This window comes from Poecilia mexicana, unplaced genomic scaffold (assembly GCF_051168715.1).
Source record: "Poecilia mexicana isolate PSO_F unplaced genomic scaffold, ASM5116871v1 scaffold_15, whole genome shotgun sequence".
Lineage (NCBI taxonomy): Eukaryota > Metazoa > Chordata > Actinopteri > Cyprinodontiformes > Poeciliidae > Poecilia > Poecilia mexicana.
Genome location: NW_028263384.1, coordinates 13,257,446 through 13,283,181, shown reverse-complemented (window position 1 = coordinate 13,283,181; position 25,736 = coordinate 13,257,446). Strand labels below are relative to the sequence as shown.

At 40.9% G+C, this 25,736-nt stretch overlaps 1 protein-coding gene across 4 annotated transcripts in view; it reads left to right on the top strand.

Moving 5' to 3' along the window:
- ctbp2a (C-terminal binding protein 2a) overlaps window positions 1-24,455 on the top strand; it is a 77,067-nt gene extending 52,612 nt beyond the window's left edge. For 2 of the 4 annotated variants that reach the window (XM_088012878.1, XM_014967882.2), the window contains 8 exons: window positions 12,805-12,959; window positions 17,033-17,177; window positions 18,395-18,601; window positions 19,376-19,590; window positions 20,520-20,650; window positions 20,729-20,856; window positions 20,943-21,069; window positions 22,747-24,455. In XM_088012878.1, the coding sequence (XP_087869004.1) occupies window positions 12,805-12,959; window positions 17,033-17,177; window positions 18,395-18,601; window positions 19,376-19,590; window positions 20,520-20,650; window positions 20,729-20,856; window positions 20,943-21,069; window positions 22,747-22,930 (1,292 nt within the window). In that variant the 3' untranslated portion in view covers window positions 22,931-24,455. Of the gene's footprint in view, window positions 1-12,804; window positions 12,960-16,077; window positions 16,589-17,032; window positions 17,178-18,394; window positions 18,602-19,375; window positions 19,591-20,519; window positions 20,651-20,728; window positions 20,857-20,942; window positions 21,070-21,298; window positions 21,377-22,746 lie in introns of those variants that run through there. The other 2 variants (XM_088012879.1, XM_088012880.1) reach the window with 2 other exon arrangements.
- The last annotated feature ends 1,281 nt before the right edge of the window (window positions 24,456-25,736 follow it).

Here is a 25,736-nt window from a genome sequence, read left to right as displayed (position 1 = left end):
AGTGGATCGTGGAATCGGTGTGCGTGCGAGACGGGCAATTTTGCAGAGCTTTGCACACGAGTATAAAGAGAGTGAGATCAGGGTCAGAGGTCGCACATGATTTGGCGTATGAGCAGCTCTCGTACGTGTAAGGGCTTAGTGTTACATTTGCACTTTATTTCACAAAATCTTTCCATGTGCCTTTGCATAAAATGTTGACGCTTTAAATAAAAGATTAAAAAAAACTGATAAGTCAAAATCTGTTACAGGAATCACATTTAGAACAAGAGATATAGTATTAGAATGTTTCTTTCCTCACTTTCAGTGTTTTAAGACGAAGTAGAGATTTCATTGCAGGTGACACAAAGTATAAAGCTACAATTCTCAGCCTGGGGGTCTGTCCTCCTCAGGGGGTGAGAATACTACACTAAATAATGAATTAAAGCCAAGCTGGAGCTGTTATTACATTAGTCTGCTCTACTGAAGGAGATATCCTAACATTGTATGTTAGCTAAGATTAGGTAGCACAATCTGCCTAGTTAAAAATCATTTTATATGCTGGCATTAGTGAAAATGCTAATCTGGCTAACATTAATTGCCTTTGCTAATTGTAGGTATTGTATTTGGAACAACTACTGTGGTAACATTAGCATTTTAGCATATATGCTAATGCTAGAAAATGTCTGCTGAACTTGGAAGTAGTCCAGTATTTAGTGACTCATTGAAAGTTTAGATAGTGTCAATAGCTATAGAGAGTGAGGGAATGTAGTTTGCCTTCCAAGAGCGCAAGCTGTTTGAAAGCTCTCCCATCCGTGTCTTTAGAGAAACTATTAACTGTCTGGACAAACATTTAATCTGTTAAACAATGTAAAAGTGATAAGTAGTAGCAGTGATAGACTGTTACTGAAACAACTCCATGTTTTCATATTTGAATTGTTTAAAAAGCCCAACCAAAGCCTGCAGAGGTGGTAAAAGGTCAACATGTACTAAAGCCTCGGTATCAGGAGGATTTCACTGAGGTAGCATCACTCATTATTATAACTACATTGTCATAACTGTTTTGTATGCATGTATGAATAAAACACCAATATTTGAGTGTCTGAATCACTATTTAACCTCTGACCAGGAGCTATCTGAATCGAACATTATTTTTAAACTACACAGAGGCTTCACCACAATAAAAGAAAAAATTTAAAATGTTACAACTGATTCATCTTGACATTTGATTCCTAGACAGAGGTATGAAAGATCAAGGCTAGCGCATATATATAAAAGATGAAATATCTGTAGATTTTAAAATAGGAATGCAAGAAATAATTGAGGTTTTCCTGTTGAATGAATGGATCAATGAATGAATGAAAGCACACAGGCGTGCAAAATGAACCGGTGTGCCTATATTCACGTTCACAACTGTGCACGCAAGTTTGGCGGTTTGCACTTGGGGGTCAGCGGTGGGGAATTGCAACCACTGGACTTCGGTTTGGGGTACCATACATCCTCCAGAAAGGTTTCTGTAATTCTAAAGCAAAGCACGCTACATAAAAGCAGTTTTGCAGATTTCCTGGATATGTTTGCGCCTCTGTCGCTGTTAACAGATCTCGAAACCCTTTGGACGCAGTTGTTTCTGCGAGTGCATGTGAAGTAAAGATGATGTCCACCGTCTGCTGCCTGTCAGCGCCGGCAGCTGCCTTTGTCCCAAACCCTGGCCTTGCTGCTTCTAAGGAGAATAGGCGCTTGTCTTTCTTCCTCAGCTAGCACTGACACCATCTGTGATATCTTTGCGTCAGCATATGTTTTGCCCCCCCTCCTTTCCTTCCTTTTTTTTTTTTTTTACTCTCTTCCACTTTTACATGTGATCCCACCCTGCCCACCTCTCTCCCTTTCCCTTCCTCACCCCTCCGTTGGACCATTTGGATGGTGATAACTTTAAAAGGGGGTGGGCAGGCGCAGGGGAAGGACAAACAATGTCTTTGTGTGTCCACATAAGTGGAACAAGAGACAGGCTGGGGTTGGCGGCAGTGAAGCTGGGCGCTGAAAGGGTCTGCCTGGGAGCCAGCGAAGGCAACTCTGCCAAAGAAAAGATTACACCTCCCCTCTTTTTCTACTGCCTAAGGGATCGTAAACACGCACAAGAATGCAAGGCCCTGATTTTTATTAACATGCATGGACAGTAAGAGAGTGTAATCATGCTGGGGGTTTTTTGTTCTGTTTTTTTTTTTTTTTTGCTACTCATAGTGTGAAAGTGGACAAACTTGAAGAGCAAAAAAATATGATAGGTGGATTGGAAAGCTGTTCGAGACACTGATATGGCCTTGTTGTTGTTTCATAAGCTCTGGGACTTTTATGATTAATAGAGTTGCAACAACACATTCTCCTCACAAGACAAGACTGAGAATGAGTGTCAGAATTGGCAATCAATCCCTATTAAAAAAAAAAAGAAGAAGAAGCAGCAGACATTACATTTCTCACATTGTGAAGTTTTACAATAGAAAAACAATTTTGTATGTTTTAAACCGATTTTTAGTGGATTATCCCGCTCAGCTTTGATACGTTTAGACAAGTCTAAGTGAGAGACGTTAACTTTGCTTCTTCTTAGGGCCCCGAGATGACTTAAAATTAATGTTGATCTGCAATTAAGGATGATATTTATATTTTCAGATCTTGGTGCCCCTTTCTACAGTATAACTCGAATACTTTGCCCACAACCAAACGATGCTGTTTGGTTTACTCTCAAAACCACTTGCACTTGGGGGTCAGCGGTGACCCCCAAGTGCAAGTGGGGGTCACCGCTTGCACTTGGGGGTGGCTTGTCCTGTAAACATGGACAAGCCATGTTTACAGGCTTGTCCATGTAAACATGGACAAGCCTTCAGTTCAAATCGTCAACAAAAAGAATGACATTAAGGCAAGTTCATTAGAAAGGGAAACATGATCAAAAGCAGATATTCACAGAGACGGACGTATATGGACACAGCACCCTGGACTGTGCCACTGGGCAGACAGCAGTCACCAGGCCCTTACCTTTAGAGCGAAATGTTTCTGTCTGCATAAACAAGCTAGAGCATCATTTAATAATATAGCGTTATGTCTGCAATTGGTTCATTTTTATCTCGAATGTGTTCATTTTAAAAGAACTTATCTGGCTGTTGCGATATTCTCGCTTACAAACTCAGTATTTTTTTTCTTCCCGCTCTCAGTTTCCTCCGAGCAGCCAACACGCTCGCACATGGATGACTGTAGTTTCAGAGCTGCTGTAAAGGATTGTTGTTGACTTAGCCGCCCCATGAGCCGTCTTTACTAGCTAACTCTTGTCACGTCAGTGCATTTCAAGAATGGCTTGCTTTTGTCCTTCAAAATAAGAGTTTCTAATCTCTCAGAGGTTTAAAGCTCTCACCTTCACAGTCACACTTACTTTGCTACAAAGCTTTACATTGAAAAAAAAAAAAAAAACGTTGTGTAATTTTAGCATTAACCCTCTATAAACCCCCCGCCGATCCATATCATTATCGTAAGTACGCGAACTGTAGCTAAAATTAGGGCCGAATCAAGTTTTTGTTTGCTGAAACAATGGTCGCGGCACTTCCACTCCTCGCAGCTCGCACTGTGTTTGGGTTCAGAGGTTGGGTGGCCTGCAGGGACAAGGTTTGATGTAATTACGATCAAGCTTGTGCTTTGCTTCCTGCTGCACTTGCCACAAAGAAAAACCCACCAGGGGGTCAGCACTTCCCCTCCCTCATTTCACTCATCTCCAAGGCCCGCCAGCTTGGGAGTTACTAGGTAACCAGAACCAGCTGTTGGTCCTAAGCCCAATAAGACCGTTTTTGTCCAGCACCACTTGCCAAGTCTTTTTTTTTTTTTTCTTTTTCAAGCTTACTGTGAACTCCGTCCCTGACATCATCGCGCCATGGAAAATACTCCTCACTTCCTTTTGTTTTTGCAGTTTTATGGGCTCCACCAAAACACCTACTGATGGCTTGTATCGCGCAGGTCTGACGAGTTTATGTGGCTGTTAGGGACAGAGATGGGAAAGAGATCCAGATCCATGAGTTAGTGGGTGTTGAGTGTTTGGCCAAAGCGGCCCCCACTGTAATTCAAAAAATGACGTAAGAGAGGGTCTGAGTGTCTGACTCCTCTGCAGGTGAAGAGAATAAACTGTTTCAAAAGGCTATTAACGGAAACCTGAGACAGAAAGCTCACACAGTGAAAATATTCGTAAAATTATAATGGGGAAGGTAAGCTGATGCAAGTCTGTGGTCCCGGAGTGGAACATTTACATTTCAAAGTGTGTGACAACCTCACAAATAGCAAGCCACAAATAAATCTGGAGGGAGCACATTAACTTCCAAATAAAATTGTCTTTGTAAAGCAGCGAAAGCGTGTCGGAGATCCGTGAAACCGCAAATCCAGGCCGCTCGATTTGTCAGAAAATAGAGCCTGAGAGGAGAAAAAAAAGAGAGGGAGAGAAAAAAAAGGATTTCTGACGTAGTTTGATGTTTTTGAATGCCATTTTAAACGCTGGTTTCCAAGTGCTTAGAAAGAAACAGGTTGGAATGAGATTTTATATTCTTTTGTCATTTTTTTTTTCTTTCTGTTTAAGGAAATGATCCCTCTCGCTCTTGAGTGAAATCTCTGACTAACAGCGTCTGGCTGTGGAGCTAACTGAGCTAATTTTCCTACGCGGGCAGGGCCAAGTGACAGAATCAGACGTTAAATTGTATTCACAAAAGATCTGACGCGTTTCCTGAGTTCTCCGTTTCTCTTTCTTCAAGTTTAAAACAACTATTTGCCCTGTCAGGATCCAAAAAGGCTTTTTACTTCGGAACATCTGTAATCCATTTGTGGTGGAGCGTACGCTGTGGCCAGCTCTGCCAAAGGTTTCCATACTTCCTGACAAATGGTGCAGTTTGTGATTAGTGTTGGCTAACGATACCATCAACTTTAGTCCAACAAAGCTTTTCTTGAGGGATGCAAGGGCATGTGACCATCACTGGATAAGAAAAAACAAATAAAATCTATTGTCACGGTTAGATTTACTTACTCGGCTCATTTTCTTATTTGTTGGTTTCTTTCGTTCTGAGAGACAATGCTGGCTGTGGAGCTGTAATAAATACTTTGATTACAAAACAGGACATTGGCGTAGCCACTTTACATTTTAATCCCAAAGACAAGCAGCCAAAGTAATTTCCAGCGCAACATAAACCATCTTTAATTCTGTTGTTTTTGCTGCTCGCTTAAGTTTATATAACTGTTGAATAATGTGTTTTTCTTCCCTGCTTCAGGGTGAGAGTTTGGTTCAGGTTGGATCTTTCTGATTGGGCAGAACCGGCTCTGCTTCCTACAGGTTCATGCTGCCTTGGACTTCATCCCATCAAACAGGCAGGATTTGGATGCAGAAAATACGAAATCGTCTAGGCTGCCTTAAATTGAATTAACTTGCGGTTCAAAGCTGCTGTTTAGGTGCAGATATGTTTCTGTCGTGTCCTTGGGGAAGACACTTGGACCGCCTCGCCTGCTGGTGGTTGGACTCCATTTCTGTTGGTCTGCCTAAGGGCAGCTGTGGATACAATGTAGCGACCGCCATCGACGTGTGAATCATACATGCAGTATGGAGTTCTAATTTGAATAAGGATACCTCACAGGTGGTCTTGGGCTTCAGGAGATGATGCGTCAACTCCTATCTCTTATTGGAAGTGTGTGTAATGTTCATGATGGGGTCTTGTTTTGTTTGCTGCTGGTGTTTTGGGATTAAGGCTGCAAAACGTACAGTGATCACACTGAACGTCGACTTCACTGGGTGTTCTCTCTGTTAAAGGGGAATGTTTCTCTCCACTGTCGCCTCGTGGTTACTTAGAGGAGGGATGTGAGTTTGATTTGCTTGTATTATAACTAGGATTTGGATTACAATGAATTGTTTTGATCTGATTTCTATTTCTGGATATCTATTGGATCTATATGCCTTGTAAATTTTTTTGATACACTGTTTGCTATAAAGTGGTGCTATATGGATAACTTGAATTGAATTGAAGATTAATGACCTTTTTTTTCAACATTTTTGGTGACAATGATGTTTGACAGCATGAGAAAACCTAAAATAAACAGAAGTATTGTTTTGCAAATTATACTTAAACTTTACCTTTAAGATGGTTTAGACATTTCCATCTCCGAGTAAAAGCTCAAGTTCATCTAAAGTGTTTATTATTATTATTATTATTATTATTAGGAATGCTATGTTATCCTTCATGGCAATAGATTGATGTTTCAATTAGAACATGCTGTTTTAAAAAGCTCTCTAAAAGCGGCAGTATTACTTCTAATGTGTTGTCTGCTTCTTAGCACAAATGAATGAACACGCAACATGACTTTCCTTGAAAGTGCCTCGCGTTCTACATATCAGAGGTTTTATTTATTTCCTTTTGAACGTCTCCATGTAAGCAGAAAAAAATTAGAGCGCAGCAATGTGAAAAAAAAGCATAACAACAAAACCTTTCTAGTCTAGACTAGCTCAAAGTAGATTGCTTTGGTCAGAAAAACTAAGAACTGGTTGTATAAGGCGTTATTCACTGTTTTTCTCTGGAGGAAGATCATTCAAGGACACGTGGATAAGGATAGAGCTATCCACAGTGTTATCACTAAAAGCCAGCATAGTAGCTCGAGTTGAAGCCTAAGCAAAGAATAATGTTATTTCTGATATATGATTTAATCTACAAACCCTTTTGTAGATTGAGTTCATAGTAGTGCTCTATGACCAGTTCTCTGTCATATCATTAATGCTACGTTACAATTTTAAATCTATGAGATAACAATGTATAGAGTGTCTTACAAATGTTGATACTACTTGGATTTTAATTCTCAGACTTTGTGAACTTAGTTGTTTAGTAATGTTTTCCCAAAAAATACTGAAGTGTTCACAGAACAGCTGTATTTGTATAAATGACCCGACTCACTGATGTGGTCATTTCTGAAGGGAATTATTGCACTGGAAGTTTAAGACTTCCAGAGTAAAGACTGGAAGTCTTTACTCCAGTAAAGACAAACCTTTTTGATTTTTTTTTTAACTGTGATAACATTTGACAGCCATGTTTCATTTTCCTTTCATACCACAATTATTCACATTTAAATACATCACGCTATGTCAGTGCTTCTCAATTCCGGTCCTCTCGCCCCCCTGCTCTGCATGTTTTAGATGTGCCTCTACTCCAGAACAGCTGATTCAAATGATTGCATGACCTTCAAGTGCTGCAGAGGCCTGTTAATCACCAAAATATTGAATCCAGGTGTGTGGCAGAAGGGAAACATCTAAAACATACAGGGCAGGGGGGGCGTGAGGACCGGAATTGAGAAACACTGCGCTATGTCAATACATGACATTTTAGTTTTGAATGTTTTTGAGAGAGTTTAGGTAAAAAGCTGCTTGCTTTAAGAATTCAGAAAAATCTCTTTAGGTGTTTGTTTTATTTTATTTTTTTCTTTGATCTAAAACTAGAGCCAAGTCTCAGTTCTCTCGGTGTATTACCAGTAAGTTTGTTGTAATTACAGGTCAGGTATCAGAGCCATTTAGACCCACATTAGCAACCTTGTTAAGTGTTAATTATCTGCAGGTTATTTGTGTCTTAAATTCAGCACCACGTTCTGCCTTATTAGGCTGCAGTCAGCCAATTAGCAACCAGAAAATAATTAATCAGCAGCTTCTTGACCCAGTCCCTTTAACTAAAGCAGCATTTATTCCACCAACTGCTTCCTTCTCATTCATTTAGGGATTAAAAGCGTCTGATTCCGACTTGTCACCTCAGGGTGACAGTTTTGTTTTTTTTGTTTTTTTCCTCACAATGTTTCCGTTGCTTTTGTGCGGCTGTCGTCTGGAGATGGAGGTATTTTCCAGTCTGATAATGAACTCTGCAGGGGTGTGATGATGAGACACGGGGAGAGCCGGGGCGCTACAGGTGTGTTTGGCGAGGCTGCAGTCTGCTCCTTACACCTGCTTTACTAGTGCGCGCGCACACACACACACACACACACACACACACACACACACACACACACACACACACACACACACACACACACACACACACATCAAACAGGCACATACACAAACTTAAGAGTCCAACCAGAAATATTACCATTTCTGCGTGATGACTACTGTTCAAAAACAGCACGATGTGCCTGACTCACATCAATGCAGGCCACATGTGCATGATGTGCATCGCACAGAAAAATGGCGCATTTGACCCACACAAAGCCCAGTGGATGCACACGTGCAAATATGCCTATGAAGCCTATTTGTTACAAATTACAAAGAATTGTTTTTTTTTTTAAAAAAGGCAAAGCCAGCCTATTTGGAGCGGACTTTCCTCCTGTCGTTTCCCAGACTCCAGGTGACACCTTTTTGATTCTGTGACATTCAGAGGAGGAGCAGGTGAAGGGACAACATTTTTCATTTCCACTACTTTTGGCAAACGCTTTGACGAGATTCAACTGTTTAAACTGATAATGCATCTGAGTCTGTTTACTCAATTTTTGTAATTAGCTGCACTGCTCAAACACATTAGCTTATGGAAAAATAACTTGAAAACCTTTTAGGTTATTGTAAAAACGCTGTATTAGCAGATATTCAGCTGAGTACAGACTTGTTATTTGTGTCATAAAGACCGATTTACTGCATAGGTGCTTTGAAAGAGAGCAACATTTTGTCTCTGGCCTTCAACTAATTCACATGCATATTTAATTGTTGAAATCATATGCTGTATGTACATGCACAGCCAGTGCTACAATTATTCATGCAATTGCTAAATTTTATTTGAAATTATTTTCATTTACCCAAGATGCTTTTGTCTGAGAGTAAAAATTTTAAATGATTTATTTTTAATTTTATTTAAAAAGTCTGTTTTTTTATTTTATTTTAATATAAAGTTATTTAAACCTTCCCCATAATCAATTGAAAATAATTGCTGATTAGTTGTTTCCATGGTTACTTTAAATTTTAACTCCTGCTCTGGAGCAGCAGGTCTTTGAGGTGGGAATTAGCTTTGCTTTCATGCTGCGGTTCCTCCAACCACACAGATCAAAATAATGCTACGTTCAAACTTACCACAACCAAACCGGCTGCTTTGCCCCAAATGCAGTTTTAAATGTCTTAACTTTGGTAAAAAGAAAAAAATCTTTTGATATGCTACAGATGCCTTGCAGTTTAACATTCAGAGTTGTTCAATCTCTCTGTGTTTGTAACATAATCTCTTCTGTCTCTGTTAGCTGGCCCTGAGGAACTGAACATATTTTCAGACTGGTTAAGGATTTCCAAAGAGCAAATTTACCGATTTAGAGCTTCGGAGAAAAGCCATTTAACTCTGCACTGTCATAGAGAGTAAACGTCACATTTATTTATTTATTTATTTTTTAGAGCTCAGACATTTAAAATCTTAAGCCACATAATTTCTGTGGTGCAATGAAACATCCCGACGAGGTGAAAAAAAAAAAAAAAAAACTGTCACTGGCTATGCCAGCATGTTTTCAGTCCTGAAAGTTTGTTTTTACTTCGCCGACTGGAACGTTTCCTCCGACATAGTTGCAAAAATTAGAAAAGAATGAAGTGTAAAAACTTCTGGTTTGACAGCATCAAGGCATTTTTAAATGCACAACTCCATCTGGATCTTTATGAATGGAAGAAGCGCTACGTAAAAACCACAACATTCCAGCTTTCCACTAAATCGAGGAAGACACTGCCGTACTTCATCACAGTAGATATTGTTCACTCTCCCACAACAGCCCATTTCAGGCCATTCTTTCGCTATGTGAGCTAAGCGTGTGTCTGAAAGAGCACAACACTGACTGAGTGATTCAAGACAACCCAGGAATGCTACGGCTCGATCAGCCATGGGAACTAGTCATATACCATAACCACTGCGAACTGTAAGGGGAAATGTGGAATGAGTTTGATGTGACACAAACAGAGGCAGCAGTTGGAGCAGCTGCAGTTTTACACAGAGCGGAGACATCGTCTCATCCTTCAGAGTCCATTGAGCAATTCTAATGTTGGTCATTACAATTCAATCTAGATTATATATATATATATATATATATATATATATATATTAAAAGCCTGTTGAGTCTTCCAGAGAAAAAGTATGTGTGTCACCAAGTTTTTAGAAACAATTAAAGACTTGCGTCACCGACGAATCTTAAAACCGAGGACTGTTTTTGCACATTTCCGAATATTGTTGCCTCACTCCTGTGGAGCCGCAAAGTACTTTGTGAATCTCTCGTGTTTCTCATAAAGCCTCGACAGTGAATCAAAAGGACAAAGCTGGTAAAGGTGATTGTTTTCCGTTCACCCTCTACCAGCCTGACACGGAGTTTCGAGCCGCTTTGCGAGACTGAACGCGCTTGTTTGGGACTTTACTAGAAGATTTTCCAAAATCAAACAGCTCTGTTGCACCTCTTCTGAAGTTGGAAATCCACAAGAGGCAGATTATGAAAGAATTAAACACAACGGGGCAAAAGGGGGTGCTTTGCCTTGGTGCGGCTTTACAGTTTGTTTTATTAAACTCTGCTTGATTGCTGACTGCCCACTTCACTCTTCCGGTCTGCGTCCTTTCTGACACAGACGCCTCATGCCACGCACCTGCCGGACGTAATTCTTGCGGCGGGAAAACCGACATGTAAAAATTAACAGGAGGCGTCCGGCGTCACCAGTGATGTTTTACAATCTGTCCCGGCAAAGCCTGATGGTCCATTTGTTGTCGCAGAGATAAATTCGTGTAAATGCATCGTCAGTGCACTCCTTTAGCGATCTTTCATCGGTTTCGGAGTGGTGAACTCCTCACTTCCCCCCGTCAGTCCTGCTTATTTTTATCAGTTTGTCCTCGACTGTTGTAGAAGAACAAGAAGCGGAGGCAGAGGCATTAATCAAATGAATGAAGCTAATAATAATTCCCGTCATTTGTCAGAGCAATGATATTAATGTCAACCTGCTAAGCTCTGGTTTTTTATATAAATTGATCCTCTGATTCCAGTTTTACTCCTGAACAGGGGAACGCCACTGCTCCTCATTTTGCATGCAAGAGAGTTTCATTTATTTATTTACTGGGGGAAGTGGCTGGGATTTATCGATTCTCCAAAATGCAGTACATGTTTTTTTTTTTTTAATACAGCAGTGCAACGCGTAGGTCTCCAAACATATGAGATTTAGCATTTATTTTTTCACCCTCCCCCGGCATTGTTCTTTGATTTAAGGTGTTAAGTATTGTTTCACAAAGTATATTTTGTACGCAATGGTGATAAAATGAGAGGCTTTAAATGTTTGACACGGTAACACAGAAATATTTAAATGAGTGTTGATGCAAATGAACATGCAGCTCTGGAGAAAATTAAGAGACCACTGCACAGAACCCATGGAAACATGATGGTTATTCCACCAGATATTGATTTCTGAACTCTTGCTGAGTTAAAACATCAGAATTGTTGTTTCTAAATTAATACAAACTTGTTTTCTTTACATCATTTGAGGTATGGAAGCACTGCATCCTTTTCATTATTTGGACCATTTCTCATTTTCTGCACATAAACACTACATTTTTGCTTGGAATTTCAGAGACATGTTGTCAGTAGTTCGTAGAATAAAAGAAGAATGTTAATTTTACTCAAACGTACACCTATACAAAGTAAAATCATAGAAATTGATCATTTTAAGTGGTCTCTTAATTATTTCCATAGCTGTATGTTAATACCTTTTGCTAAATAAGTTTTACTTTGCATTTACAAGCAAGTGAATGCCAAATAAAAAGATCAATTTCTAAAAATAACGCAACAAAAATGGTTACTTTTCAAGTGTCAGAAAAGTAACCAACAATTAAACTGATGAAGTTCTATTTATCCTATTTACACAAGAAGCGAAGCTCTGCAGGAAATCCTCGGCAGCATGCATGCACCCGCCTTTGTTCTCCTAAGTTTAGCACGGTTTGTTAATTTGTCCATGCAGGCACATGTACTACTTCCTGTGCATATGCTTGGACATTTCAGCCGTAGAGGTCAGAAAAGCTTTTCTCTCCTCTCCTAAACTGGAGGAGTTAGAGGCGCAGTCACGATGCGAGCAGGCTTGGATGTCCTCTCCAGCAGCGCAGATGCCACTAAATAAAAAATTTCATAATCCTGCCCAAATCCTCTAATCACCATGACAACAGGCAGCAGGGAGCCAGAGAGTGAATGTGTTTGGACCCCCCACCTCCCATCTCTCTTTTTTTCTTTTTCTTCTTCTTCTTTTTCTCCCTCTTTTTCCCTCTTTCATCAGCTTTTGGGCGCACACAGTCTGATTATATTTTACCTCCTGTTAAACCGACTTGAGATTTTTATTGATTGAACGTAGCAGGGGTTTTATTAACGGCCGTGACCCCGTTTTATGGAGAAGCGTCCAAACTGCTCTTTTTAAAAAAATGTTTTTATTCCAGCAAATAATCTACACTGTACACCCACCATCTAAAAATACACAGTAAAGACCTGCCCCGGCTCCTGTGAAGTGATAGGATAATGGAGGTGATGACCTCATGAGGTGAAAGGACCTGTTGCCTGGTAACAGTTTGGAGAAAACAGCAAGTCATGGGGTGGTCGTATCGTGGATGTGAATATGCGCGTCTGAGATATCGACCTGCGCCGACAGGTAGAGGAGTCGATGATGACGGCGGCTTGAGAGAAGAAGAGAGGAGGTCAAGTTTTGTGGGAATCGATCCGAAGCCAAAAACAGGATCCGTGGTCAACACTTCCTGGATGCGCCTCCTGACATGACTTGTGCCAGGTGTAAATAATTGACCGCCTGTTTTCTCTGCCCCTCCGCAGGTATCCGGCCCCAGATTATGAATGGGCCTATGCACCCGCGCCCTCTGGTGGCGCTGCTGGATGGGCGCGACTGCACCGTGGAGATGCCCATCCTCAAAGACCTGGCCACCGTGGCTTTCTGTGACGCCCAGTCCACGCAGGAGATACACGAAAAGGTATAGTTTGGTTCTTAGTCAATATAATCACCGATTCCTCTTTAGATGCTGTGTTAGTTACCCTTTTAACTTCTTCCAGTGATCAAGAGGGAGATTTTTCACATTAGCCTGGTTTAAGAAGAAGAAGCACTAAACGTTTCAGTAATGAAAAGAAAAAAAAAAAAGCCGCACAAACTGGTGTAACACTGTATGAACTTCTGTTTCTAATATTGTTTTGCTTTCTGCTCGTCGAAGAAGAAAAATCTTTGTCCTCCTTCCAAGCCTCCCCCTCTGTAATGTTTTAATGATATTTCAGCCCACTGGCTCATTCCAATCTCCCAGTACAGCCATAATGGTTTCATCACTGACGCTAATCCCACTGGGGGCTGAAGTGCAGCTTTGTTAAATAAGGAGGAGTGGGAGGAGGAGGAGGAGGCTGGTAATAGAAATGCAGTGTAATTGTTCTCAGCCAGAGTGGGTGAAACGTTTGTCTTATTTTACTGTCTGCACGCCGGAGCCGACGAGCGGCAAGTTTTCCAATTCCAAACTCAAAAAAGAGCTCTTTAAAGGGATTGGAGGAGAAAAGGGACGGTAAAACCGTCTCCCTCGTCCTGCCTACGTGGAAGTGGGTTTTCTTGGACCTTCGTGTGTTTAAATTTTACAGTTTGAGTTGACGAGATCCAAAGTAAATCTTTTTTGTTGGTATTAGTAATCTGTGTGCAGCGAAATGCTCTCAGTGTGATTATGTTACACAAACAGAGGGCCCATCTGGAAGCATCAGTGTTGGCTGCAGTCCCACAACGATAACGACACAGCAGAGGATACAGAGGGGCTGCAAATATGCACACACACACACACACACACACACACACACACACACACACACACGCATACACACGCACACACACACACACACACACACACGCATGGACACAGCACGCACAGACGCGGAAACACACACGCATGGACACGCGCGCACTCCGAATTACACATGACTCTCTGTTGGGAAAACTGTTTGTTTTATTGTGTTTTTGTAACAAGACTTCCTTGAAGTTTTCAGACGTAGCGATGAAGGAATCAGACACTGATTGATTAAAACAAACAAAATAAAACAGAAGAGTAACAATTGAATTCATTTACGGTTTAGTTTGTTCTCATACATTTCTGTTTCATTATAATTTTTTTTATTATTATTTTACAGTCCAATACATTAGAATATATGTTCAGATGAGGCTCGTTTATCAGATTAGAAGTACTTTAGGAAAATAACAACAAATATGCAGGTATTGAACATATTAAGCCCACATTTGTCTATTTAAAAAAATTATTATTTTTTGGTTCAGTGCCATTTTCTAATCTTAAATGTTGTGCTTTCGTTGACTTTGACAAAATTAAAAGAAATAAAGGCTTGATGAGGTGTTAAAACTAATCTATGTGACGTGTTTGACTTAGTGAATTGAGTGACTAAAATAAAGTTTTATGCAGTATTTTCATTTGTTGACTTGTTTGTTTTATTAGCTTAGTTATATTATTTTATATCACATTCAATTAAACAACAAATGCTACTTGGCTCAAATCAGTTCAATTTGATTGAATTTATTTAAAAAATTTTTTTAAATTTGATTCATTTGAAATGAATACAGTTTCATTATTTTCCAATTAATCCCAATTTACTTGGTTCAGATTACAAAAATATTCAATTCATTACGGTCCAATTATGTAAAAATAAATAGTAATACTATGCATATTTTTTATTGTTTTTTTTGCCACTTGCTCTTGTGAGGTGTTTGTATTTTTCCTAGCGAAGAAAGATGAATTGATATTCTCAGAATTGAGCCTGTAAGCCTGCGGTGTCTGGTGAGCGTTTTGTGATGCTAGCTGAGTTAAAAAGAGAAATCTATGAGAGAGCACTCACAGTCGATGGGTGAAGGAGTCTTGTCCTTGAAAAGGCAAAGGCAGCCCTTAGAATTTCAGAAAGAAATCAAAGTGGCGCCCTTTTCAAGTGGCTCTGGTTTTGATTTGACAGCAGCTGCCTAATGTTGTTTTAGTGCTAATTACAACACTTAAAACATGCTTGTGGGTGAACTGGAAAAGGTTTCTGGAGAGTTTGAGAGTAAGTAAAAGTCTGCCAAAGAATATATTATGAATTGATGATGTTTTACAGCTATTTGAGCTCAATTTTGCCCCGACGAGGCTTAGCTTACCACTCCACTGTTGATTTAAGACGCTGCTTTTAGTTTAACGGCTCTCACCTTTTGCTGCTAATGTCAAAAGTGTCGACTTGCTTCATTGATGAGCGTGAAATGAGCAACTGCAAACTCCAGTCATGACATCATCGAGTCATTGAAGCAGCTGGTTGTGAACTCTGTCATCAGTTCAGCATGTTTGAGTCTTCCTAAGCTAACAGAAGAAAATTGAAATAAGCCAAGTGGCTTTTTGTATTGAAAAGTAGCTTGCATCATTTAAAAACAAACAAACAAACAAACAAAAAAAAAAAACATTTGGAAAACTCGATGAATAAAATGCAACAATGCAAATCGTATTTTCGGTTTTATTTATCTGTGAGAACGGTGCAGCATGCAAGAACTCCATGTTTATAATAATAATTAGTATAAGAACAGATTTCAAAATAATTTTTCTAGCCTTCCTACTGTGATCTTCATACTTATCAGTAGATGTGATGTTCCTCTGCTGTTGTGGTAAATAAAGGTTTTACTCTTTTAAAATATAGACAAAATAGAGTTCAATATGTGATATTTTTGCATCATCTTCCATTAGCAGTTAACATAATTAGCGTAGCTAGCATGAAAACAATATTGGTCTGTGTGCAGCTCTAAGTAAAGCAAAGGGCCTGTGTTGTCATGCCAATATATTATCTCCAACATAACTAATGGCAATTCTTTGTTTACATTTATGATTTCTGTATCTCTACCTCTGTGCCTTTGTGAAAGGTGGATAACATCTGCCATTTTAGCCAGATTGTCTGTCGTGTAAACAGGATTCATATAAAACATCAACCTAATTTAATTCATGACAGGTGCCGAATATCAAAAATTCATTCGTTTCTGCGTTCCAGAGATAACGCTGACATCTTTAATGATTCTGGCGCTTGAAGCAGTGAACAAAGCATTATGGGAAAAAGTCTGGCTCAGTTTAAGGCTAACAAAGTAGCTGTGGATGCTAACTAATTATTGTACTTTTGTCTCTTTGCTTCCTCACCTTTACTTAGTTTCTAATTCAGACTGAAAGCATGAAGATTCAACTGTTGTGTCTCTCCCAAAACGTCAGAAATAAATATTTGTTCATACTGAAACCTTCTTTGTGGTTCTCACGTGCGCCTTCAATAAATTTAAGGTTTTGTGTTTTGTTCACCAAGTCTAATTGCAGAATTGCAGGATTTATTTTTTTTTTTTTTCCACTCATTAGTGAAATCTAAAATCTACCTCGTCAGTTTTCCCACTGCTTAGCAGTTCACAACGACTCGCCGTCGTCCTTCCATCCAAGCCTACGGCGCTCCTGCTGCACTCATAACGGCATTAATGCGCAAAGAGAGTTTCAACCTTGAGCTTTAGCATCCAGCTCCTGTTATTTCTAACTCCAATAAAGAATGTGTTGGGCGGGAAATTCATCACTATGCTAATCTGGCTCAGGTAGGTCAATTCTGTTAGTGGGCCGTGAATTTAAACCAGTTGTTTAACGGCCTTGGCTTCGCCGCGGCAACTTCTTAATGCTCGCTGGGCTTCTCAGCTGTCTACTTTATTGTCTGGCCTGCACCCATTCTGACCTTGTTTGCATACAGTCTGAGTTAATGGATTGTGACAAAAAGCAGCTTTTGCATGCGCTCATTATACAGTAAACACACAGACAACTGCTTGTGTTTTAGAGCACACATAAACAGTCCATTTGCATTTAGATGAAAGATGACGAACATAAACTCGGGTCCAGAAGGAAAAAATAAATAAAATAAATAAATAAAGGAAGGTGGTGAAAGCACTTTTATTCACGGCGACTGCAACAAGTCGCTCTCTGGTGAATATCAGGATAGCAGGGGGCGTGATTTAAATGGATGATAAAGACAACGGTGATTCCCGCAGGTGCTGAACGAGGCCGTGGGGGCCATGATGTACCACACCATCACCCTGACCAGAGAGGACCTGGAGAAGTTCAAGGCGCTGCGCATCATCATACGCATCGGCAGCGGCTACGACAACATCGACATCAAGGCCGCCGGGGAGCTCGGTGAGGCCGTGGAGCACAAAGAGGCCGGTTAGCGGCGCGCAGATCGAGGCCGTTCAGCACGACGCAGTAATTGTATGCCGAAAGTAATGAAAGCGAGGAACGAGAAAGCAAGCACTGCCTATCCGTGCGCGAGGAGGGGAACGACGGCACAAATGATTCAAAGTCGATAAAGAGAGTTCGCCTCTTCCTCAGGGTCAAACCCAACTCTACTGGTTATGTTAGCTTAACATGAACAACATGTGTTGTGGAATTTATTTACTGTCTGTAAACATGAGAGGTGATGGAAATACTTTAGAGCAGCTGGAAATCCTCTTTATTCTCGTTTGGTCCCTGTTTGGTATGAGAGGCGGATTTAGTGTGAGATCCTGATTAGCATTACTGCTACGCTTCATCTCACTGATTTCTTACTGTGATCGTCGTTCAGGTAGTTACTTAGTTTGTACTATTTTTTTTTTTTTTTTTTTTGCAATGCAGCTGTTACACTTTTCTTCCCCATATTTGAATGTTTAATTACTGAACATGAAACACATTTTAACTTTAAATATAAACTGTAGTGTAACGTATTAAATGTTTTCGAATGATTGTTTCATTTACTAGGTTGTGGTTTTGGCACTTTTTGTAATATCTGGTATGCAGATTCTTGCGTTCCTCTGCAGAGTCTGGACACATTTTGGCACACTCTCGTTAGCAAAAAAAAGCTTTATTTTAGCGACATTGGACAATTTTCAAACATTGAAGGCCTGGCTAAGATCTTACCACAACATTTTAATTGAAATTTTAACCTGGACTTTGATTAGACCATTTCCAAAACCAGCGTTTCAGAAGCAGCAAAGCAGCCCAAATACTGTAACCCTTCTACAACTACGTCTAGCTGTTAGCATTATGCTATTTTTCTTAAATGGCACGCTAATTTTATGACAGATTTAAAAAGTTTACTTAGCACACGTAGTTTTTTGCCGCTAACAAATAAGATCTTCATTTTCTATTTACTCTGGTGATTTTTGACATTAAATATGCAAACTCATTTGATGATCTGACATAGAGCATGACAAAAACAACAACAAAAACAGCTGAAGTCTTCAAGAGGGCAAACACTTTTTAACAGAACTATAGATGATATTTATCCCAGTAAGTAATGTCATGACAGTAGTCATTTGTGCATTTGTATTTTAAGTCTTATCATTACTATGTGCATTCCTCTGTCTGTCCTTCTCCAGGCATCGCAGTGTGTAACATTCCTTCAGCAGCTGTAGAAGAAACGGCAGACTCAACGCTTTGTCACGTCCTTAACCTGTACCGGCGAAACACCTGGCTGTACCAGGCTCTCCGGGAGGGCACACGGGTCCAGAGTGTGGAGCAGATCCGGGAGGTGGCGTCGGGGGCAGCCAGGATCCGGGGCGAGACACTCGGCCTCATCGGATTTGGTAAGAACCTTATTTAGAAACTTGTAGTTTCTGGAGACAGGCTCTGAAGAGTCTCTCTAAGGTATGAAAAAGGAGATATGGGATGTTTTAAAGGAGAAATATGTTTTCCTGAATCATAGAGTCATTCACCTTTGACTGTTTTATGCCGAGAACCTCGTTGTTTACAGGCTGATACATTTTTAATGCAGCAAGCTGTGCAATTTCTGCATCAATTTATGCAACGCGTATTTTATCCAAGTAAACGAAAACAAAAAACTCAAGACCTATAAAATAATTTACTATAAAAAGTTAAATAAATTTGCAGATATCAATATGGACGTATTAAGAATTTGTTGTAGTTCTTAGCACAATCTGAACTGCCGATAAGCTTTTTTCTACTGTAATATGTTTTTTCGTATTCATCAAATTAGTCAATGAAGTTTTACAATTGATTAAAGTTTAGAAATGTGTTTCGCCTGTGGTATTTTTAGAAAAAGAAAATTGAGGTCATATTTTTGACTTTTTGCCTCTATTTTTGCAAAATATGTGCAGAAAGTCACATATATGTACTAGCAACTCAAACAAATCCTACGAGTGTCTATTTATAGTTTCTTTTCTCACACTTTCTGTTTCGCTGGATTATAAATATGACGTGACACAGACACGTTGCTCTTAGTCCTCCCCAATATAGGAAAGACGAGAGAGCATCTCATTCGTGGAAGGGAGGCGTGTTTTGATCCACACGCACACGACATTTCACCACTTTTGGTTTTCTCTCCTCCTCGCCTCCGTCAGGGCGCACAGGCCAGGCGGTAGCCATGCGGGCCAAGGCGTTTGGCTTCAACGTCATCTTCTACGACCCTTACCTGCAGGACGGCTTGGAGCGCTCGCTCGGAGTCCAGCGGGTCTACACGCTGCAGGATCTGCTGTACCAGAGCGACTGCGTGTCCCTGCACTGCAACCTGAACGAACACAACCACCACCTCATCAACGACTTCACCATCAAACAGGTGCGACTCGAGACGGACCCGGGTGATGAATAAAACAAGAAAAAAAATAAAAAATAAAAAACACAGCTGGCGATTTCCTGGAGAATCTGTTACGGGAATCTTTCCGTGTTGTTCAGCCGTCACCTTTTCTTCTTCTTCTGTTGAATATCAGAAGTAAATCACACGGAAAGAGACGTTGCTGAGACGTGTGGGGGTGGATAGAATATGTCGCTTCTGTCCATTTATAACTTTGAGGTCAGTGTGATCCAGGTGCCTCCAACAAAGTGTGGGTGTAAGATTGGAGTGTGTTCTTTTGCAAGCTCTTCATGCATAACAAGTTGCTCTCAAGTTGTAAGAGTGTAAATCTAACAGCAGAGATTTTTCTAAGTGTTTAGAAATTATATTTTTGCAATTACCTAACATTTATTCCCAGATATGACCCTGTTAGCATGTAGTTATGCTTTATGTTCTCATATTTATACTATACGCCATCAAGCAAGGTAGTTAAAAACCAACGAATGGTCTCTGTTCAGCAAATGATGAAGGGTTTATAAGCAATGCAGCTTAACCCTACAATACAATTAGTTGTGTTCCTTTTTGTAACCGTGAAATGCAATGCCGCTGTTGCACACACAGTGTTTTCATCTCTGATGAGTGCAGATCTTATTCTGAGTCCTTTTAGTTTCCTGCTGCCTACTGCTGCCACCTAGTGGGTATAAACGTCACAGCAGCGTTTCAGGTTCAGGAAAACCTAATATTTCCCTTAATGGTACCTTGTTTATCGCCACAGACCAAATCATTTCTAATAACTAATAATAACTTAGACCCCAATAAATCAATCTAATAGTGTTTTCAAAAAGAAAACCTCATAGGAAAAAATTACTTGTGTCTACTATTGGGTTGAGCTAAAACTCTCCTGCTTTGTGTTTTTTTTTTGTGTGTGTTTTCAGATGCGCCAGGGGGCTTTCCTGGTCAACACGGCACGGGGAGGCCTAGTGGATGAGAAAGCTCTGGCTCAGGCCCTCAAAGAAGGCAGGATACGCGGCGCTGCGATGGACGTCCATGAGTCGGAGCCTTTCAGGTGCGCCTCATCTCCTAGTATCGGCTGCTTATTTCCTCTTATGCGTTTCCACCTACTTTTTAATTCGTTGCCGAACAGCTTTTCCCAGGGCCCTCTCAAAGACGCCCCCAACTTGATCTGCACGCCCCACACCGCCTGGTACAGTGAGCAGGCGTCGCTGGAGATGAGGGAGGCCGCTGCCACGGAAATCCGCAGAGCGATCACCGGTACGGATCCCGTTCTCGATCCTTTCCCAGTCCGCTGCGAGCTTCCGTCTCCTGACTCAGCGAAACTCAATCCCTCCCACGTGCAGGTCGCATTCCCGACAGCCTGCGGAACTGCGTCAACAAAGAGTTCTTCGTGTCCACGGCGCCGTGGGGGATGATGGAGCAGCAGCAGCAGCCCCAGGTCCACCCAGAGATCAACGGCGCCGCCTACAGGTAGGAGGAGGTTTTCGCACGCCAAGCGGTGAGCAACTTGTGCCGTCTCAACTCACGCCGTAGCGCGGCTGGGGCGGTCTGAAGAGTTTGTATTTGTGTTTGTGTGAATTCAATTTTTTTTTGTGTTTCTTTAAATTTTTTGGCCCAAATGAGCTTGTTAAGTCTAGGCTGTGCGCTTCCCAGTCTCTCTACACTGTCTCAACCAGCCTGAACTGCTTCTCTCACACAGCCGAGTGAACCAAACCATGGTACAGGCCATAGCAACGGGGGGAATGCAGGACAAATTATATACCTAATTCTCTACCAGGTAAATGAATTCAAAAGAAAGATTCTTAATGACAACAAAACCCTGCAGAGTGCTGTAACCTTGTTCTCCTTCACCCGCTAACCTCCACGCCCAGTGACTGCACCCGCCGCCCCTCCGCCCTGCTTCCCCAGCCACCCCTCCACCTCTCCCGCACCCCTCAGCAGGAACCAAAGCACAACTTGTGTTTCCGTCTAACGTTGGAGGGGTGGAAAGAGGAAAGAGAAACAAGATATGGGCTACGGACAGTTAGCTCGAAGTGTTATTTACGTTTCTCACATGTTGCTCTGTTTGCAGCCACAAACTTTCACTGTCGTTATCAGGACGGTTTCTTTTGACTTTGTGTGATAGGAAAGTGGTGCATAGTTGGAAAGTGGAGGTAACCCCCGAAACATTAGGGGCGGGGGGTGTGAATATTTTCAAAATTAATTTGTTTAACTCAATTAAATTTATTTTAATACCTCAAAAAGTTTGAATTAGATTACAGAATAACTTTGACTAGACCACTGTAAGACCTGAATACAAGTCGCTCTTGAATTCTCACTTTCTTTGCAGCCTGTAAAAATTGTTTTGTCCAATTCTTTTTCCCAGTTTTTAGCCTTTACTCTCCCCTCAGCACGATGCTGCCAGCTCTTCATTCGATGGTATTTTCAGATGTTCAAAACTTGGGACATCAATTATAACCTAACACTGAGGCTTTTTGTTCTTTATTGATCTCTCTGACCAAAGAGTCGTACATTACATTACCCACACAAGTGGGACTTTGTTTGCTGATTAGGATTTCATGCAGGGGTATCAGAGTTAAAGGGGGCTTTAACTCTAATTTTTCTCCACTTCACAAATATGTGCTACTACGTCAAGTTTTTAGTTGTGACAAATGTGGAAAAAGTTCAAAAAGATGAACAAATCTATGGGTTTTGTGGTGAAATTGATACGACCCGAAATGACAAAAATGCATTTTGACATTTGTTTTTCGCCCTTTTTACACATCGCCTTGAAAACGTCAATGTTTTTAAGACTCTGATCGCCTTGACGTGACGTGACGTTTTATGTCAGACCAGGTGTCGTTTCCTGATGTGATAAAAATGTCAGAAAATGTGAAAATTTTTTGAAATAAGGTAAACAAGCCTGTGACTTAATTGTATTCTTGCTGTGTTAATCAAATAGAGTTTAAGGTTGTTTTTTTTGTGTGTGTGCTTTAGAAATAATCAGTTAAAGCTCAAAATTTCAAAATCTCAACATAATGACCTTTCAAATCCATCTCTAAATTGAAACGGCCATTTACTGGGAACATTTTATGTTATTCTCTCGTCGCCACATAAGTTCCAGTGTGTACGTCTCCATGTTTGTTCACTCCGTGCGTTCACTTTCAGATTCCCTCCCGGAGTGATGGGCGTCGCACCCGGCGGGATAATCGGACCTATGGAGGGATTGGTGCCCGGGGGCCTGCCCATCGCCCACACGCTCCCCCCGGGCACCCATCCGTCACAGGCTGCCTCCCCGCATCAGCCCTCCAAACACGGCGACCCCATGCGAGAGCACATGACTGAGCCGTAGTAGGACCGCCGCCGGAGCTGACGAGGGTCACGAAACCAGTGTAAAAACCAAGGATCCGACCGAGTCAACCCATCCAAACATAAGCTTGACTTCAGCCATCTGGACCTACCAGCAAACTGCCTGTGGGGCAATGTGTTACGCACTCTGTTTTTTTGTTGTTTTTTTTTGTATGAAACCACTAGACCCAAGTGAGGACAGTGGACGCCGGTGCACGCCTGAGCTGCCACATCAAGATGGGACTGAGCGACTGTCAAACTCCTGGGCAGAAGATCCAAACTCTCTCCCTGTTTCAGATTTGATTTTGCCTCCTGATTGGGAAAAAAAAAAGTGAAGTTTTTCTTTATATTGTTACCATTCCATCTACATTATGGAGGTTTTCCTCTGACTTCTGGGATGCGTTACCAGGAACTAAAGGCAGAACGGAAACCTGATCCCCTCCTCCCTGGACCGTGTCAAGACTAATTTTCCCTTTAGTTTTTTTTTTCTTTTTTTTCTTCACACTTCTGCTCAAATACATGTTTTTGTTTTACTCCATTCTGAATGTTTATTTTCCTGTGCTTCTGTTGAAAATCGGTATCTGTTTTTTTTTTTTTTCTGTTATTCAGTCTGTGAAAAACTCGAGGGTTTACAGACAGGAAAGATCAGGAGTTCCTTCGATCTAAACTCTAGTTTCGCCTGTCTCGGTTTGTGAAGGGTTGTGCCCCCAGAATGTAAAGAAAAGTTAGGAGAAAGTAGATGTGGAACAACATTTGGATTTGTGAGGTAGGAATGACCCTTTTAAACCAAAAAAAAAAAAAAGGAAGAAAGAAACGCAAACAATTGGAAAATAGCATTAAATTGAGATGTAATCTTTCAAAGTACCTTGGATGTTTGCTTGTTATGAACACAATATTGTCTGTTGGCATCCAAAGGACCCGATTTGCATGGCAGCAACACACTTGTGAGATACGAATGCGTCGGGGTGGGGAGGGGGAATCGAAACGGGAAATGTCTTAACTCAGGAAAAACAAAAACATCAAATCTGAACAGAACAGGATGAAACTCTGGATTACTTCTTTTCTTTCTCCGCTGTGTTTTTTTTTTTTTTTTTTTTTATAAATCAAATGTACTTTTTTTTTTTCTTTTTTGATGTTGGAAGGTTTTCCCTCCTGTTAGATTTGTATTGCCTTGTTAAATGTTCATATAAATGTAGCCTGATGTGGCCGACCTCGCTCTCGCTCGCTCCCTCTCATAGTTCCGCCTTTGTTTTCCCTGCTGTGACGAGAGCCAGATGGGGTTCCTGGAGGCTCTGTGAACAAGCAGCGGCCACATCCATCCATCCAGCCATCCATCCATCCATCCATCCATCCATCCATCCATCCATCCATCCATCCATCCCCTCAACACCAGGACTTTAGCAAGACGTGGCTGCTAGCAGATTGTTTGGTTTTTAGTGTGAGTATTTGTATTTGTTTCTTGTATAAGGTGAACATATAGCATACAGTGCAGCTGGAACCAATAAATAAAACTTACTGTTCTGATTTAACGATTGGCCATTATTATTTTCCTTTGCACCATGATTCAAAAGGTACTTTAAATGTTATGAAGTTTTATTCAAGTGAGATCCAAACACACCTATCTGTCACATTTTATATTTTTTTCTTACCATTTGCTTGTGTCTGGAAAACTTTACAGCTGAATAAAAAATATATTTGAACTTGTTGATATTAAATCATGATCCCCAAAAATTTTTTTCCTGAATTCATAAAGCAATGAATTTCTCAGAGTAATGTATTTGTAGCACATCAACCTTCTTTTGTCTGGTTTATTAAAATAGCATCATGTTCTTCTATAGATGATTTCTTTAAGCCCTCTAGTGGTCAGAAGTTGGCATTGCAGATGAGTTTGCGAACGACTGCTGTTATAAATGGCATCTTTAAAATACAGAGTGGTACATTACAGTATCTTACCAAAACAAGTCACTCAGCTGCTTCTTAACAGTTTGAAGTCTTCTTTAAAGGCTTTCCAAAGTGTCTCGGAGAGTTTTTGTGGACATTTTTGACAAAATGTAACACAATCGTGTTTTGGAAGCACGATTGTGAGGTCAGACAACGTTGTGGGACGAGTCCACACTATTGGGTTCAGTCCAGTCAAGCTTTCAAACGCCAAACTCTGTCATCCATGTGTTTTGGATGTAGGAACAGGAAGGCGACCATCCCTAAACTGTTCACACAAACTTGGGGGTCATGAAATTGTTCACTCTTGATGGGATCATGAAGCAACGCCAATGATTCCCAACCCCGGTCCTCAAGTGGTGCAGAAGCCTTTTAATCACCAGTTTATTTAAGTCAGGTGTGTGGCAGCAAGGAAACACGTTAAACATGCGGTACAGTGGGCTCTGAGGACCAGCGTTGAGAAATAATGCTTTATACCATTGCCTCCAACACCTTGATGATGTCAGCCTTGCATGCAGACTGCTAGAAAATAGAAGTCCATTCACAGAAAACCTCAACTCCTAGGCCACCAGCTCATCTGAAAGTTACATGAAGTCAGTAGCTTTAACTCTGCAGAAGGTTGGCGACCTCTGGACACGACGCAGCCCAGCATCCGCCGACTCTGCTCTGAGGTTTTAGGTGACTTTGCTGCCGAGTTGCTGTCGTTCTCAATCTCCTTCCACTGTGCTACGCTACCAGCAGCGGGCTGTGGAATCTCGCTGGGACGGTTTCTAGGTGGCGAACGACGCCCTTTACCATTTTCACAAAGTCTTTTGTTTTTGTTCTACACTTGATTTAAATATTTGGCATCCAAACACATTCCTGTCCGACGC